This window comes from Staurois parvus, unplaced genomic scaffold, assembly GCF_062004578.1.
Source record: "Staurois parvus isolate SC_StPar_1 unplaced genomic scaffold, SC_StPar_1.0 ptg000244l, whole genome shotgun sequence".
Classification (NCBI taxonomy): Eukaryota; Metazoa; Chordata; class Amphibia; order Anura; family Ranidae; genus Staurois; species Staurois parvus.
The window spans coordinates 6154597-6173628 of record NW_028318040.1 but is presented as its reverse complement, the minus strand read 5'-3'; the positions used below and the strand labels follow the sequence as shown (position 1 = coordinate 6173628).

The 19032-nt window shown below is 40.6% G+C and overlaps 1 protein-coding gene across 1 annotated transcript; it reads left to right on the top strand.

Moving 5' to 3' along the window:
- Positions 1–206: 206 nt before the first annotated feature.
- Positions 207–18891, top strand: CISD2 (CDGSH iron sulfur domain 2). Its single transcript, XM_089680533.1, has 3 exons — positions 207–411; positions 10449–10663; positions 15081–18891. Exons 1-3 carry the CDS (start codon positions 309–311, stop codon positions 15168–15170), a joined length of 408 nt encoding a protein of 135 aa, XP_089536659.1. The 5' UTR covers positions 207–308; the 3' UTR covers positions 15171–18891.
- Positions 18892–19032: the final 141 nt, after the last annotated feature.

The window sequence follows — 19032 nt, the reverse complement described above, 5'->3', positions numbered from 1 at the left end:
TGTTCTATAAAATGTGATTTTCTTATATATTTGTCACATTGTAGTGTTTTCTAGTTGTGGTTTGTATTTTTTCCTGGAGTTATTCCTGTTTTGTATACAGGTGGAAGCTGCCTCACACACACATTGGCAGCTGTGTGGAAAGTGCGGGAAGAGCCGTGTTGAGGTTCCACTGCAGCGTGCAGTATGGTGACGGTGCAGGAGGAGGGGTTGTGAGAAGGAGGAACACGGAGGATTAAGCAGCAGCGCAAGCAGCTTCCTGGAGGACGGAGCTGGCTTGTGAAGTGCTGCTTTCCTAACTCGGGAACAAGATGGTCCTGGACAGCATAGCTCGAGTCATCAAGTTGCAGCTTCCCGCCTATCTGAAGAGACTGCCGGTCCCAGACAGTATCGCCGGCTTTGTCAGGCTCACAGGTAAGCGGAGCCGGCAATGATTCCCAGTCAGGCCCGCCTCTCTCTCACACACTAAGTTTGGTAGTGCGGCCACAGGCTGCCATCAATGTACGTTCTGCTGACTGGAGGTCTTTACTGAAGCACCGAGCATATGCACGTTCCGGCCACATTTACAGAGAAGTTAGGGGTCATCTGTGGGTTGTGAGGGAGGGAACATAGGAAGCAATGTATAAATGGAACCTGTCCTCTCAGCATTTGCATCACCTGCCTGGGAAGCCTGAGATGGGAACTAGCATTCTGTGACCTGTAGCTGCATAGAGGGGCTGAACGCACACTTTTGTGCTTCATTGTGATATGGTGTACGTGGCTGGGCATGTAAAAGCGATAGGAAACCACAGAAAACAAAAAGTCCCCTGCAAGGTACTGTCATAATGTGCTAGTGTGCATCACAGACCAGCACATTACATAAAACTTACTGTAGCCTCCCTAGCGGTCTGATTATGTCAGTATTTCTGTGCTCAAAACGGTACATTTTGTTTGCATGGATATGTGTATTTTGTTTATTGTAGGCTGTAATTTTTAGGAATAACTCACTGAAATCTGTCCGACCAAGAGTCTAGTAAACATCCCGGGTATGCAGGGGCGGACTGACAACTCATGGGGCCCCCGGCAATAGGGGATCATGGGGCCCCTGTGTCCTTGCCCAAACTCAAAAAAGCCTATGAGAAAGGTACCAGGGGCATCTCATGGGGCCCCCTACTGTGCCCGAGTTTCCAGTTGGTCAGTCTGCCCCTGCGGGTATGTTAAAATTGGAAACACAAAATCATAAATTATTATTTAATAATCATTAAAAAGTAATAAGAATAATTTTAATTCAATAATGTAATCAAATCAAAAATACTGAAATTTGAAATAGAGCACCAAATTCGCACATCACTGAGCAAAGTCGCAAAATCATTTTCAGTGTCTGATGACAAATTTCCCCACCAATCATTATCACTCAATTCTGCAAGTGGTTCTGATTTACTATCGCTGTTCTCTAGCTGGTCTAAAACCGCTTTTGACCTAAAGGGACGATTTGTGGACGCCATGGATGTTTCTCAGTTTCCAGGCAGAAAAATGCAGGCAGGGCACAGGACAAAGCACTAGGGAGAAAATGTATGTGAAATGCTTTGGTACAGTAATGTTTTACTATATGATTTTAGTGAATGTCACTTTTACAACTTCCAAATTTCCCGCCGTTCCGTCCCCGTACGTCCTGACGTCGCAGGGAACGGAACCCAGAAGACAGATGCTGGCATCCGCCGGAGGACATTGCAGTGGACACTGCAGGAGGGACATCGCGGGAGCGCAGGACAAGGTAAGTGAAGAAGAGATCCTGAAGCAACACTGCAGGGTATTCCCGAGTGTAGCTCGGGGTTACCACTTGTTGTGCTGAAACTTTACCCCGAGGTACACTCGGGAATACTGCCAGGGAGGTTAAAACGAAGCCCTCCAGCAGCGCGCTGTCACTGCTGTAGAGGCTTCCATCTTCGTTATTTTAACTGACAATTGCGCAGTCATTCAACGCTGCACCCAAATTAAATTTGTCTTTTTTTTCCCACAAATGGAGCTTTCTTTCAGTGGTATTTGATTGCCTGTGCATTTTTTTATTTTTTGCACTATAAACAAAAAAAAAGTCCGACAATATTTTGAAAAAAAAAAAGAAAAACTATTTTTGACTTTTGCTATAAAACATATCCAGTAAAAAAAATTAAAAAACAAATTTCGTCATAAATTTAGGTCAAAATGTATTCTGCTTCATGTCTTTGCTTAAAAAAAGAAGAAAAAAATCTAAATACATGTAAATTAATTGGATTACATGAAGGTTATAGCGTCTACAAATGGCAATATATATACTGGATTTTTTCTTAATACACTAGTAATGGTGGCGATCAGCGACTTCTAGCAGGACTGCAGTGGGCATTCTGATACGGGGGGGGGGACTAACTGCCACCGACATCCCCAGTGACACTAACACAATGATCAGTGCCGATAAAAAGCACTGACACTGTACTAATGGCACTGGGCAGGAAGGGGTTAACATCTGGGGCAATCAAAGGGTTAAGTGCTGTTTTACTGTGTGTGTTTTAGGCTCCATGTACACGAGCTGCTGCTAAACTCGAGTTGAGGAGTTTTGGGCATTTTTTTTTGCCGAAGCTACTAAACTCAACTCTATAAAAGCCTATGTGTCCATGTACCTGTCTCTGGTACCTTTTTACCAGAGTTTAGGAGCTGCCGCATTTTGGTGAGGTTAAACCTCCCCAGGGTCGGACTGACAACGCATGGGGCCCCCGGGCAATAGGGGATCATGGGGCCCCTATCTCCTTGCCCAAACTCAAAAAAGCCTATGAAAAAGGTACCAGGGGCATCTCATGGGGCCCCCTACTGCCCTCAGGCAGTGCCCGAGTTTCCAAACGGTCAGTCCGCCCCTGAACCTCCCTCTCCTGAGCGCAGAAGAATCATGTTCAGGATAGGAACGTTTTGACCGCCGGCCGTGGGTAAATGTAAAACGTGGCAAAATCGCGGTACCGCAGTTGCCACAGTTTGCATTTTCCGGCAGTCAGGGTAGGCTCGTGTACATGGAGGCTTACTAGGTAAACTTCTGACAGGAGTGATCTGTGTTGTTTACATACAACTCCCCTGTCACTGTTCCTCGGCGATCGCCGGGTGCCGGCGGGGAATCTCCGTCTAGGACCCGTTGATCGACAGCTGTAGCCACCAATGGCGGCGCAGGTAGGGCGGCACACACCCTACCTGGAAATACAAAATGACATATATATGTGATTTTTGCACAGCCCTGTAGCAGTAATTCTGCTATAGGGCGGCGGGGAAACGGTTAATAACACTGGTAGGTTTAATTGTTTAAAGTCGCGTTAAAAAAGCAGCATTTTTGCATTAGCGTTTAGCCATGTTTGCGTTTTTAGTGTTTTTTTTACATAAAACAATTTTTGCTTAAAAAGCCCCAAAACAAAAAAGCTGAATTGCTGCATTTTACAGCGTTGGTGCGTTTTTACAGCTAAAAACCTCCTCTCGAAACCCACTAGTTCTGGGGGGGGTTTCCAGCCAAAAAACACTAACCACTTCCTGACCGCCCTATAGCAGAAATACTGTTACAGGGCGGCCCAGGTGTGCAAAATCACGTATGTATAGATGATTTAGCATTTCCGGGTAGGGGGCACGCACCTGAGCCATGGCTGTCAATCACCGGGTAACTTGCCGGCTCCCGGTGATTTTCCAGGATCTGCAAAGGGGAGAACTGTTTGTAAACAAAACAGTTCTCTCTGTCTACTCTTGCACACTGTTTTGTGCAGTGTGAATACAGTGAAGCACACGAACACAGCACATAGTGAATCAACACAAAGTTAACCCTTTGATTGCCCCTCACGTTAACCCCCTCCTGCCCAGTGCCATTAGTACAGTATCAGTGCTTTTTTTTTTTTTTTTTTTTATAGCACTGATCACTGTATTGGTGTCACTGGGGATGTCAGTGACACCAAGTCCATTTCTCCCAGTGCGAGAATATCCGTCGCAGTCCCTCCATAACTTGCTGATCGCTGCCATTACTAGTAAAAAAAAAAATATATATATATATAAAAAAGCCCAGTGTATATATCGCCACTTGTAAACGCTATAATGTTCCCTTAAACTAAATAATTTACACGTACTGGGATTTTGTTTTAGCAAAGACATGTAGCAGAATGCATTTTGGCCTAAATTTGATTTAAAACATTTTTTTTTTATTGGACATGTTTAATAGCAAAAAGTCAAAAATATTGTTTTTTGTTCTCAAAATTGTCGCTTATTTTTTTTATAGCGCAAAAAATAAAAACCGCACAGGCGATCAAATGCTACAGAAAGAAAGCTCAATTCGTGAGAAAAAAAGGGCATACATCTAATTTGGGTGCAGCGTTGCATGACCGCGCAATTGTCATTTAAAGTAACGCAGCACTGTAATGCAAAAAATGGGCTGGTCACGAAGGGGGTAAATCTTCAGGAGGGCAAGTGGTTAACTGCTGCCCTATATATTATCATTATACAGAATTGATATAGGACCAACAGTTTGCGTAGCACTTTACAAAATTAAGGTAGACATTACAGTTTAGCAGAAGTACTGCTACAGGGCGGCAGGGCTGTGCAAAATCACGCGTATATATGCGTGATTTGCATTTCCGGGTAGTGGGCGCATGCACGCCACCCTACCCACGCTGTTTTGGCGACTAGGGATATCGATCACTCAGCAACCATCAGGGAAAGCTGACTGGAGAGACCTGTGTAAACATCACAGGTCTCTCTCCTATCAGCATGGGCATGCTGTTTTGTAAACCGCATTTCTCCCAAGTAAATCGCAGCACACAGTAAAACGCACACAGTTAACCCTTTGCTCACCCCAGATGTTAACCCTTCCTGCCCTGTGTCATTAGTACAGTGTCAGTGCTTTAGATCAGTGTCAGTCAATTCCCACCCAGTGTCAGAATGCCTGCCGCAGTCCCGCTATAAGTCACTATAACTTTCACATAATACTAAAACATTTTTTTGTGTGCAATGTTGTCTCTTTTGTGAAAAGGCTGTGGTGTTGAGAGTATTCAAATTTAAGCTGGTTATACACAGTTAACTTTCTTTTCATTCTTCCAGCAGGCTGAATAAAAAAAAATGAACAGGTTCCACCATGCACACAAATCAGGTGGATGGAGGAATCCTCCATGCCAGGACATTGTATTCACACAGTGGTGGCTGGTTGACTGCAGTCGTTTTTTGACTTCTGTTGAGCAGGGGAGTTCTCACACTGACATTTGGTCGCAGCCAAACTGGCCAAATATGTTAGTGAATGTCCAGCTTTTCACCCTATTCAAATCTCTGCACTGCAAAATGCCTATAGCATTAGTTTGCCTTTCAGATGCATTTCAGTATCATTTCAGAATTTCTGAAGCTCTCCAAATGCCTGTTTTAAGTAGTTTTTCTTAGTGGAGGATACAATGTAAAGGGCCTTGCTAAAGCACTCTGAAAGCACGTACCAGATGCCTTAGGAGTGTTCAGAACTCATCTGCTGTGTGCTTCCATTGACTTGAAAAAGAGACATTTTGCAAGCTTTACAAATTAACTTCTGCCAAATGATGCAGGCAAGATTAAAGTTAATGCAAAATGATGCAAACACACTGTACAAACACTACACAAACTGATTGTACAATCTTCTTTGGATCCACAGTCAACTGTATAGTGCAGGTGTCTCCAGACTTTCCAAAGAAAGGACCAGTTTACTGTCCTTCAGACTTTAGGAATTCCGGCTGTGCCCAGTGGGAGTAAACAATACCAAATCTTTGGTATTAGGGGGAGAAATAGTTGATGCCAGTGCCAGGAATAGTGTCCCACTGTTGGTGGCAGGAATAATGCCTGAACGACCGATTTTAAAGGTAAGCAAAGGGATGCAGTTTGAAGACCACTGATATAGTGCAAGGGGCCTGCTTGATTAGATACCTAAACAACCATTACATTTGTATGATCTCCTATTACATAATTTTGGTAAATCTAAAGGTGATTGCAGAGGCTTCCTGTCCCTGTGACACCCATACAAGAGATGGGGGTTATCGACACAGGGAGGCACGAACTGCAAAAAGTGTTGTCAGAAACCCTAACCCTTCCCAATCTGCTAAAGTGTTTGCATCCTGTTGGAGAAATTTCCTCACTTCCTGTTCTGACATGGGACATGGCAATCGAAACCTGACACCTTTTCTAACCTTCCCAACTCTATCCAAAATTAAATAAAAAGTTTGGCTGAAGTTGGATATCCAAACTTTTCTCAACAGTATAGAAAAGAGAAACAGAAACAAAGCACATAATAGTAACTTGGCAATAATCCACATAACTTTCAATATCGCTTTCAATACAAAGCACCCTTTAGGGCCACAATCTTGTGTTTGTATTTAGGTGCGCTACATTAACCACTTGCCGACTGCGCTATAGCTTTACTGCTACAGTGCGGGCTGGCTGTGCAAAATCACGTGTGTGTGTGTGTATTTATAAATATAGTGTGATTTTTCTTTTCTGAGTTGGGGGCACGTGCCCACCTATCTACGTTGTCATTGGTTCCCTGACATGCCGATCAGAAGATTCCGGTCGATGATTCACAGCCGGGACCCACCAAGGGTCGGAGCTAGTGACAGGGGAGAGCTCTATGTTGGTAAACAACACAGATCGCTCTACTAAATGCAGAGAGACAAACACTGTCACATTACTTAGTAAAACAGCACACAGTTGGCCAGTGTCAGAAAGCCCACTGTATTATTGCAATCCTGCTATAAGTATATATGCCGTCATTTGTAGACACTATAATTTTCACGCAAACCAATTAATATACACTTACCCTAGGTTCACACCGCAGCGTTTTGCAGAAACGCACTACAGTCCATTTAACGTGATTTCCTATGGGACACGTTCACATCGCCGCGTTTTTCACCCGATGCATTTTTTGGAAAGGGTCGGACTTTTTTAAATGCAAAAAGTTGCATTTTTGGTTCTATAGACTTCAATGGAAACACTGCAGAAAAGCATGTAGTACGTTTTTTATGTTTTTTTGATGCGTTTTGTATTTTAATCTGCCTAGCAACAAGAAGAAGAAAAACCCTGTCAAAAATGCACCGCAAAAAGCACTGCAGAAATGGATCAAGAGCAAACTGCATAGGTGTGAACCTAGCCTTTTTGGGTTTTTGTTTACCAAGGACATGTAGCAGAATGCATTTTGTCCTAAATTTTTGAAGAAATTTTATTTTTTATGAGATATGCTTTATAGCAAAAAGTACAAAATGTTTTTGTTTTTTTTTTCAAAATTTTTCTATTTTTTTTTTTTTTTTTATTGATTTAATAAAACAAATTGGTGATGAAATACCACCAAAAGAAAGCTCTGTTTGTGTGGAAAAAATGATATACATCTCATTTTATTTTATTTTTTTGTGTTGCATGACAGTTCAGTTGTCACTGTGGCACATGACATGATGAAATTTATGTAGCGTATTGCATGACCGTGCAATTGTCAGTTAAACTAGTGCAGCGCTGTATAGCAAATAATGGTGTAAATTGCAGTATCTATACCATAGTTTGTAGACGCTATAACTCTCACACAAAACAATCAATATACACTTATTGGGTTTTTGTTTCCCCAAAAACATGTAGCACAATACATTTTGGCTTAAATTTATGACTAACTTTGACTTTACTATACATTTTTCATAGCCAGTATCGGGGTTTTTTTTTCAAAATTTTTGGTCTTTTTTTTTTTTTTTTTTTTTTTTTTGGTTTATAGCACAAAACATAATAAGCGCACAGATGATCAAATACCACCGAAAGAAAGCTCTATTTGTGTGAAAAAAAGAACATAAATTTTGTTTGGGTACAGCATTGCATGACCGCGCAATTACCAGTTGAAATAGTGCAGTGCCAAATAGCAAAAAAAAGGCCTGGTCAGGAAGGGGGGTAAATCCTCAGGAGGGCAAGTGGTTAAAAAAACTTTGATTTAAAAATCAAATGCAGCCACTGTTCGGGCATTGTGACAGCTCCTTGAGTACTGTGGCTGTCTGATATACCAGCAAGCAGTGCTGATTCTTCTGTCCACACTGTTTAGCATTTGTTCTAGTTTGGTTATTAAAGAGGAGCTTCACCCCCTTTCCTTTTATTTTATTTTCAATTCTCTCTTGCCTTTTTTTGCTGAGTTATCCTCAGACATCTCTTTCTGGGTCTTGCATCTGGCCTCCTGATGACACACTGCCACACATATGCTGTAGATTGCCTTGAAGCCTAGGATGTGTGACTTGGGAATCCCTGGAGGCTATGGGTAGTTTCGGGCTATGTCTCTTATAGCCTAGGAGAGAAATGCAGGACAGTTAGGGGAACCTTTAAAAACATATTTAAGATAAAAATAAAAAATTCAGGTCCACCTTAACATTTGTTGCATCCTTGGCTCCTTGATGGGTTAACTATTGCACATTACAACAACATTCAATGACTGTCCCATGCTAAAGTCACAAATTCTGCAGTGTATGCTGTGCTGTACTGGCTACTTCACATATCAGCCTCACAAGAATTTTGGTTGGGACAATAGAAGGTGATATTTAACCTCCCTGGCGGTATGATTATTTCAGATTTTTGGTGCTGAAAGCGGTACCATTTTTTTGCATGGAAATATGTATTTTTTTTATTGTAGGCTGTAATTTTTAGGAAAAACTCACTGAAATCTGTCCGAACAAGAGTCTAGTAAACATCCCGGGTATGATAAAATTTGAAACACAAAATCATAAATTATAATTTAATAAATAATCATAAAAATAATAAAAAATTTAATTCAATAATATAATCAAACCAAAAACACTGAAATGTGAAATATAGCGCCAAGTTCGCACATTGCTGAGCTCAGTCGCAAAATCGTTTTCAGTTTCTGATGACGAATTTCCCCCACGAATCATTATCACTCAATTCTGTAAGTGGTTCTGATTTACTATCGCTGTTCTCTAGCTGATCTAAACCGCTTTTGACCTAAAGGGACACTTTTTGGACGCCATGGACGTTTCTCAGTTTCCAGGCAGAAAGAACAGACAAAATGCAGGCAGGGCGCAGGACAAAGCACTAGGGACAATATGTATGTGAAATGGGTTGAAACAGCAATGTTTTACTGTGTAAAATGAAAAAAAAAAAAGACATTTTTTAAAATTTTTAAATTTCCCGCCGCCGGCGGCGCCCGTACGTCCCGACGTCACAGGGACAGGACACAGAAGCCGGATGCCGGCATCGGCCGGAGGAGATGGCCGGGGACGCTGCAGGGGACACATCGTGGGAGCGCAGGGTAAGGTAAGTGAAGAACACATGCCGGAGCAGCGCCGCATGGTATTCCCGAGTGTAGCTCGGGGTTACCGCTTTTGGTACTGAAATGTTACCCCGAGCTACACTCGGGAATACCGCCAGGGAGGTTAAGAAGCTTTCTGGTAATATTGATAATATATCTGGTAATATTGGTGGGTAAAAGGCATAGCAGAGGGTCGAGTTGACCTGGAAAGATTGCAAAAACTGATGCAAACCAGTCCCGTGCATGTTCAGTAGCACGTGTTCCCCTGTATGCAATCCAGAGCCTGATTCTCTGAGGACACCTTGTAATGTAGAGTGACTTGCACAGCTCGGTGCATAGTTGGGATCCATTTACGTTTTGAAGACCTCAGTTACAGGGTTTTGAGAGCTGTTATTTTTGGTGAATGGCACAGCAAGGATGTGGAAATTGTCAAACTAAAAGGAAACTATTTTTAAATCTAAAAGAAAGATGCTTTCTACTCTAACACAGGGTTTCTCAACTGGGGTTCCACAGAACCCTAAGGTTCCATGTGAGGTACCCAGGGGTTTTGCTGAGATCTACCCTTTAATTGCAGGTAGCTGATAGGTCGATCACATCCCCATTGCTGACACTATCCCTCTGCCGCTCCCCCGTGTGCAAACAGGCGCAATGAAGCAATAAGTTTCACCGCTGTTCTCTGCTGGCCCCTTCTCTTCTCCTGAGAGAAGTGGACTGGCAGGGAACACCGCACTGGAATCAGGACTATCACAGCTGCTTCCCTGCATCACTCTATGATAGAAGCCGCTACACCCTGTATTCTGACAATCTCATCTAGGTGAGGATGATGTTGCTGAGCCTTTTTTTTTTTTTTTTTTTTTTTTTTCTCTTTGATCCCAAGGAAGCTGAGGATGCCAGCTGTTATAAGAACTCCATCTTGCTTGGTGCTGGATTGATTTTTTTTTTTTTTTGAGAGATTTGGGTTCTTCAGCTGTCTCCGAAGGACTTTTTTGCTTTTTCTTCAACTCAGTGTTTCTCATTGGGGGGTGCTATAACAGTAGCAGATACTGCGTTTCCATGTAAGGTCCTCTTCAACAGAGAGCTGTTGTTGGTGTACAGATATGACCAGAACTCTGCACTAAAAAAATCTCCAAAGAACAGTGTTAAATAATAAGCATCTTCCACTTGTAATCAAACTTACACTTGTCTTCAGTTTCAGAATGGCTACGACTACTGCCTTTCTTGGGTGTCCTTGCCCTGCTGGGCTACCTTGCAATCCGACCATTCCTACCGAAGAAGAAGCAACAGAAAGACAGTTTGATTAATCTGAAAATCCAAAAGGAGAACCCTAAAGTTGTGAATGAAATTGATATAGAAGACCTGCATATTGCCAAAGTTGCCTACTGCCGATGCTGGCGCTCTAAAACGGTGAGTGTTTTTTGCTGTGAAGGGAATCCATTATGCAACATAATCCCACACACAGAGATGTATAAAATAAGTGATCCACAGCAGTCCTCCAATGTAATTTATTCTGCTGGCAGTAATGTATGGTATCTTGTTTTCAGTAATTCTCAATCACTGGAATGGGCTTGGGCAGCATTGTGTTGTCGTTTAGGCTTCATTAACTGTAGACTTGGTGTAGCACACTGTACAGTGTTAAGAGCTGTTTATCTGTTTGCAGTTACATGGGGCTGTGTGCAGGCACCTATATAATTGAATACAGTGAGTACAGGCTCACCTGCACAGCTGTGTTTGACGGCTAAACAGGGACAGATGCATGGCCCTGAATGCACCTTGTCTGCACACAGCTCCATGCTACTTTAAAAAGATAAATGAGTATTTGTGCTGTGTGGGGCTCTACGCCCGTGTAAATGAAGCCTTACTCTTGACCTACAGTCCTGATCCCCAGACAAATGTAGAGTATGGGTATTAACCCCTTAAGCACTGTACAATTACAGATTCAGTGGCATGGGGTGGGGAGAGGGAATGTGGCAAAGGATGGAAAATTTCAACTAAGAGCAGCCACCAGCTCAAGGGACACATCTCATTCAATACAAGTACAGTCCCTTGTGCTGATTTAAAAATACTAAATTTGAGGCTTTAAAGTAGAACTATGGACCGCATACAAAACTGAAAACCCTAGCATAACAAAATGATTAATGCTATTCTGTGTGTTTGCTTCTTCATTATTTTAAAAATATCTATGTGACCCTGAAATCAGAACTATTGCTGAAGCGCTTCCTTCAGAAAGTTGAATGGAATCAGTAAGGACAAGAATATTTGTTGTCAGCACACCACGAATTTGTAATCAATAGTTCAGGTGTTTATTTAAACTGATCACGTCAAAATAAGTGCAGCTGCAACCCTTTTGAGGCCGCGCAGGACCTGGTTGTCATGTCTGACGAATAAGTCCTTCGTGGCCTTGAATTGCTGCACTCGCACATGTAGGGGTTGATTTACTGAAAAAAAAAATATGGTGCAGCTGTGCATAGAAACCAATCAGCTTCTAACTTCAGCTTGCTCTGTTAAAGAATAAGTTCATTCTTTGGAACATGTTACATGGTCCGGAAGGTGTAACTTGTTCTAGGAGCTGCAGCTTCTCCTCCCCACAGCTGCTTCATTCATTAATTCATAGCTTCTTGTGAATGATTGCCTACAATTATTGCGGCCGATAGCTTGTAGTTCTTTGTGAACTGCAAAGGCGCTGGTGAGCGCTCTCATAGTCCATTGATTCTTCTTGCTCTCAAGTAACTTACTGTTCTACAGGCAGACAGCTATGCTGATCGCGAATGCAATGCTCTGCAGGCTCCTTACCTGCAAAAAAAGGGAGTGTATTTATTTTTTTTTCAAAAGGTGAAATTTTTCTTTTTCACAAAAAGCTGGTTAGTTTCTATGCAGAGCTGCACCAAATTTTGCACTTTCTGGTTTTGATGTTTATTTGAAATTTGATCACATAATAATATGGGGTGGGGTATCAACCCCATATTATTATGTGATCAAATTTCAAATAAACACTTGGATTACTGATTACAGGGTGATGATGATCTGTCAACATATGTTGTTGTCAGTATCTGGCAGTGGCTGTGCAGGAATTGGATTTCTAGTAGCCATTTAAAAGTAAAAGCTATTAGTTGTGTTTTGGGGAACACCGCTTCTAAATTGTCATTGGATAGTGTGTAAATAGCAGCAAAAAAAACTGGCATTTTGATCTATTCAACAGGCTCCTCAGTGCCCTGCTTTCCACCTCAACATACTGACAGGTCTATGAACATTTCATAGTGCTTCCCTGATACCCATACATACAGCAAAGTTGGGCACAGCAGATGATATATGTGAATGTGGAGCACAGAGCTTGGGATAAGCAAAATGTTGCTTATTTTGGTGTAGTTCAGAGAGTGCAGTTGGTGGACTTTGCTGATTATAAGACATTAAATGGGCATCTCTACTTCTTGGCCCTGAAAAGGTTTAATTCAGAAATGGCATGGATAACAGAGGGCAAGACAATGCCTTTTCCTATATTACTATGTCATAGAACATAAAGATTGTGGGTACTTTGTATATGACTAGTTGATAAATCTGACCACACATAATCAAAGTGTAATTGGGCATTCCACTGTAGTGAACCACCGCTGTCATGTAGAAAGATCTAATTTAAGCTGTAGCATTCTGTATCAAGAAGCTGAAGCTTGAATGTCAAATTTATTATTGCAGTGTCATGACCACATTATCTTGTCCTCTGGCCTTTTGTGGCTGTTATTCTTTTACCAGCCAGCATTTGTTCTGCCATAGATAGAATGGTGCATAGAAATTTATTCTTAGTAAGTCATTCTTTATAATTTTATGATGCAGAGAAAAGTACAGCTTGATAAATTAAGACATACATACTTGTTTAAGCAAAGAGTTGCATGCATTAAAACACATTCACTTTAATTTCTCCTCCCCCCCCCCCCCCCCCCCCATTTATAATAATCTTTATTTTTTCACCATTTTCAGTAATCTTTAATTTTTTTCCTCCATTTATGGTAAGCTTTATTCCGGGTTGGGGGGTTACTACAAGAAGGCCAATAATTATTGACTTATAAGTTCTCTAATGATTTTGAAAATGAGTTTGTCTAGTTGTGTGACCAGACCTTTCTGCCTTTGACATAAACTCTATATGTATATTTGGCCCATAACTTATGGAAGTTGTGGAGTCTACACACCTTAGTAACCACCCTTATGGATATTCTAAGCTGCTTGAATTTTCTGTAGAATAAATGCATACAGTTTCAGCAACATGGCAGTCCTTTCGACTCTGCATTTTGTGATTGCTTCAATATCTTCTGTAATATTGTGTAGGCTTAATCTAAGTAGTGATATACAAACAAGGGATACTCCAAATCTGGCTTTCTCAGAGCTCTGTCTCTGCTGGTCATATTTAAGAAGGGTGATGGCAGACGTTTAGCCTTTTCTGGCTGTGACAGTGTGGCAAAACTTTGTAACCATTTCTTTCTTTTCTTTTGCATCTGTAGTTCTACATTGAGGGCTCGTTCACACTGTATGCATTAGAAAAAAAAGCAAGTTTCTGCAAGGGCACACAGAAAACAATTGTTTTCTATGTGCCTTATACACACTAGAATGTGCCTTTGGATACAGAGCAATGTGGACCTGTGCCAAAGTCTCCTTTTCACTGCACTGCAGCTGAAAAAAGCTTGAAAGTTAAAAATGACACTAACTCTGGCTTTATAAAAAGAAAATTCCATTTAAATGTGTATTCCTAACTCAGAACGTACCTTCTGTTGTTCTCAGCCCCTTCCGAATCTCCAGATTCCTTCTTTTGCTGCTGTGATTCAACTGATTGTTAGAGGGTGACTACGTTTATTCTCCATGGTCTTGCTGTATGTAGGAACGTAGTCACCCTCTCTTACTTGCTTCAAAGAGGGACTTTGGGGTTTGCAGTTTGCATGGAGCAGGGCACATGACCAGAAAGAACATGCACTGCTTGTTTCAAACAAACAGAAGTGAAAAGGAGAGGTTCGGGAACTCCGAGGATGCTACAAGAATGCAGAAAAAGAGAATAAGAAATGGTTTAATGAAAAATAATTACAGAGCCATTGTATAGTGGATGTGTATTGATTATTTTGGGAGAATAAGGAAATCTTTTAGTGTAACTTAACCCTGTGTCCCCCTGAGCAATATATGATGCTGGTCCCCCTCATATGTATCTTCATAATTTGTCTGTCCCTGAGGTAGAGACTGCTGATCCTGAGTGTCAGAGCTTGAGGACTTGCCATGCCTGGTTCTTCGCTCTGTGCCCTGATGCTGCATGCCTTGTGGTGCTGGGGGGGCAGTGCCATCTTGAATCTTCTCCTGGATTTATTTTGCATGCCTCCCTCCTGCAGCCTTGGATGCCACCTTTTTGATTTTCAGCAGGATCAGTGACTAAATAAGGGTCCAGGGAATTCTGGGATGCCAGTTAGCAAGGTGATGCGTCGGTAGGATGAGGGGGCAGGGACAGAGCCGAGAAAATGCACTGCTCACGTCCTAGCAGCTGGGCACACTTCATAAAAGTAATAATACTCTGGTTCATCAAGGAAAGCCTTTTCCTTGTAAGCAGTACATTTTACTTGATTACTAAGCAAAACACCCTCCAAACTATACATAGCCTGTCAATACTGTGAGCAGCTTCTGAAACTGAGACCAATGCTAGCTAATAATGGCACATATACAGATTCATTCAATATAGCAGTTAAAATGTTTCAAATGTAGCAAACTTTAGCCTAACAGTATTTTAAGTGTTTTTTTTTTCACTGTTAAATTGAGTACATTAAGTGTTTTCTAATGAACTTTGTTCTCTTGTTTCCAGTTTCCTGTTTGCGATGGATCCCATAACAAGCACAATGAACTAACTGGAGACAACGTGGGTCCACTCATCTTAAAGAAGAAGGAAGTTTAAGTGTAAAAGCATTTTAAAAAAAATGTTCTTGTCTGATTTGTCTTGGAGCTGTAAGGAAATGTTAATTTTTTTTTTTTATATTCATTATTTCAGAGTCCAGCTCTGATTCTGAATTTATTTCTATGGTACCTAAAGACGTGTACTTTTGGTAATCGGCAATACAGTAGTTAAGTGTTTTGTAATTTTTTTTAACTACATTGTCTTGGTTAAAAAGCTGTCTTACTTTCAAGCACACCAGTAACTGAAGACCAGTAAACCAATGAGGTGTGGTTTTCCTGTGCCACAGGAGCAGCACAGCTTACTCTCATGTTTGGAGCAGGTTGGCTGTGCTTTCCCATAGTTATGTTGTGTTCTGAAAGCACACCAAAACTCCTGTACACTGCACATTTGGTTCGCTTTCAGAATGAGCACCAAACATGCAGGACACAATATAACTTTGTGGGAAAGCGCAGCTGTCCTCCAAACACACAGGTAACCTGTAGTGTTGGAAAACTGCACTGCAATCGTGTGAAAACAGGCTTGACACAACACATGCAAATGCCTCAACATTATTATTATACTTCTCTTCCCCAACCTGGGGACTTCTAATTTAAACATCACAAATCTGGCCAAGAAAGGAATGGGCTCTGCCTCCGCATATTTCTTCAAAGTACAGCCTCAACGTCCAGTCCTATGGATTTATGGAATGGGACAGCCCAGTACTTTCTTAGCAAAGTTGAGATTTGTATGTTAGAACACTGCAGGTTTCAGGGAGCTTGTGTAGGCAAGCGACATATGCTGGCACCTATTGTTGAAGACATGTTTAGGAGGAAACATTTACTTTAAGCATTTGTCCTGGAGTGGTCAAAATGACTTTTTGCTCACAGAAACCAATCAGACTTGGCAAATCAGATCCACATTGAAAGTAAAAACAGTTTGGAAGAAGTCCCAGTATTGCAGTATCCTTGCAACACAAGATGTTTACTGAAACTTTTATGCTGGACTTATAGTCTTAACAGCGGCTTAGGGTATCTCTTCTCCCTGTGGCCTTAACATGAATAACAGATAAGTGGACCATCCTTGTGTTAATAGCTTTACTAAGAAACCCATTGTAACACTTTTCCCATATAAGCTGGCCATACATGGATCAAAATTCAGCCGGCTTAGCAGGGACCAGCCGAATTTCAATTCAAGTTTGGCCACTCTGGTTGAACCAAAGTTGACTTTTTGTTCAACCGCTTTGTCGGATAAAAGCCTCTTAATCAGCACTGCATGCAATAGGTGCTGATCTGTGGAATGGAGCAGTTTTCCTAATGTCAGATTACAATGACACAGTGGGGAGGATTCCCATATCCACCTTGAATGTGTGGATGGGGAATCAGTTCAGTTTTTTTTTTTTTTTTGTTCAGCCCGCTGAATGAATGAAGGAACTAAACCAGGTGTGTCCAGCTTTAAGTATGTGGTAGTTTGGCAAAAGGTCCTAGATATGTATATAAATTGTTGAAAATCAAAAAAAGGCATTCTCTAAAAGTGAGTTGTACGTATTAGATTGAAATGAAGTTGTGTTTTAGTAGATTTTTTTTTTCTAAATGGGATTTTTAATTTTACAAACCACCAAATAAAAAGTTTACATACATGCATTCTCAGTGTTTGTTTGTTTTTTTGGCAAAGGATTTGTAATTCTGTTTAGCCAGTCCTTTGTTTCCACAGATTTGCTAGACAGGTGACAACCCTGTTTTTCACCTTTGCAGCTTCCTTTGTCACCTCTTCACCTTGGGCCCACTCATTGGATAGTAAATCGTCAACACCTCAGTCCACTCACAAGGCAGGTGACCTAGGAAGCTGTAATGCTAACCAAGGATGAAGTAGTGTTCTTTGTTATGCAATATCGCATAGGTGTGTGAACCACAAGACTGGTTGAGCAGATTTACTAATGGTTTGTCAAGTTAAACCATGTACATACATAGATGTAATACATATACAGTATCTTGCTGTTTTGTTGGGGTTATCATTTTAAAGTCGCAAAATAAAGCATTAGCTGAGATTTGTGAGCATGAAGTATTTTATGGTTAACAATACCATTTGCTGTAGTAATGCCATTTAGGGCCTGTTCACACCAAAACGCAGTGCAGGAAATGCTTGTTTCCTGCACTGCAGGTAATTGCACTGCCCTTGCAAGAGCATGTTGGTGCCAGTGAATTTTTATTGACACCCAAATTCACCTTGCAAATGCATCATGTTGGCTCGCACCAAATTTCAATGGTACCACAGTACCATGCAGTTTGGTGTAGTGTGTTCTGAAAAAGTATTGCTTATACTACTATTTCCACGTCCCAGTGAGTTTTGTCACCCATTTAATTAAATGGACTGTCAAAAGAGACTACGAGAATGCACATATTCTGGTGTGAACTGGCCTCAAAACATACTTACACCTGTACACAGATTTCATACTGAACATTGCATAGATTCTTTGGAAAATTTATGAATAATTGTGCTTGTGTTAACAATAACAGGTCATAGCTTCTAGTTGGGACAACTGAAGTATTAATTGGCAACATAAAAGAATCCCATCAATTGTTTAACCTATGATTGTGTAAAAAGATTTATAACGTAGTACAGTACATAACATTCTATATACAGTGCAGCTTTCTGCACTGACAAAATCATTTCCATATAATGGAAATTGGTGGGGAGCTTGATTGATAGACAATACCTTTCATCTGGCACTGTAGTGGTTTCAATTGATTTAAATTGCAATTTTGGCTGTTGGTTGCTCTAAACAGGGAAACAAATTGAAAAGTAGATGGCACATGGCTGTGGTTGAAATCTAAAAGGGAAACTATAATGGGTTTGGGTTATTTTTGTTTTGGTAGTTTTAAATGACTTCATATTTTAAGAGTTATCTTTTAATACCTGACAAACAATTTGCACTAAAGAGGCAGCACTTGTATGCATAAATTTTGGCTTGAGCTATTAAGGTCTGCAAATGGGCTTGTAAAGAGACGGAATAAAATGTGAAAAGTAGCCAGGGGGTCCTCTATCTGTAATTAAAATATGGAAAATTAGATTCGGTGAATATGAAAATTGCATTTTATTCTAGTTCATAATAAAGAGAATTTATAAGATCACTATATAATTCACCTGAAGAGAAGCTCAAACATTGTCAAGTGAATGTCTGTGAAAATAACTTAAATTTTTGATAACAGCAGAATTTTTTTACAGATATAAACACTTATATGCAACCATACACACAATTGATAAAAGTGTAACAGCTACTTTTCAATACCTGAGCCATTTGATGCCCCATCTTCAGTGTCAGACAGCTGCATGTGTTGTGATGATAGCGTTTACTTTTTTATATTTATATTTTTAATTGTATGACCCAGAATTGAAGCAGCAATGTTATGGCCTGAGCCTATTTTCAAGAGATGCAGAGTGCCTTGCAGTTCCTAATAATTAAACTAAATATTTTGGTGAAACAGGTAACAAACATACTGCCAAATGACTTACACAGTTTACAAATCTGCTTTTTTCACTCTAAGATGATTTATTTTTCATTGCCACATTTTATTTGTTCTTTTTTCAAGATATATTTATTTAACATTGGGCTTTATGCTGGAAATTGGATGAGATGTATTTTTTGTTCTTACTGTTCTTAACTCACAACTTTTATTCCAGAACAATGTGTGTTTTAATTGTTTTAAGTACATAATAGGTAATAATAAAATGTGTAATTTCTTTCTGTTTGCGTTGCATTCATTTACTTTTAGATTATACATGGCATTATGTTATGTTACATAATAACTTGGCCAACAGCAAATTTCATAAAGCAACTTCAGAAGATAATTTATTGTAAAATCTGTTTTTTAACCACCTCAATACT

Bases quoted from the DNA above. Each gene is read 5' to 3' on its own strand.
- CISD2 (XM_089680533.1), top strand. From the start codon at position 309: ATGGTCCTGGACAGCATAGCTCGAGTCATCAAGTTGCAGCTTCCCGCC. The intron at 412-10,448 runs GTAAGCGGAGCC...ACTTGTCTTCAG, and splicing joins CGGCTTTGTCAGGCTCACAG to TTTCAGAATGGCTACGACTA. The intron at 10,664-15,080 runs GTGAGTGTTTTT...TCTTGTTTCCAG, and splicing joins GATGCTGGCGCTCTAAAACG to TTTCCTGTTTGCGATGGATC.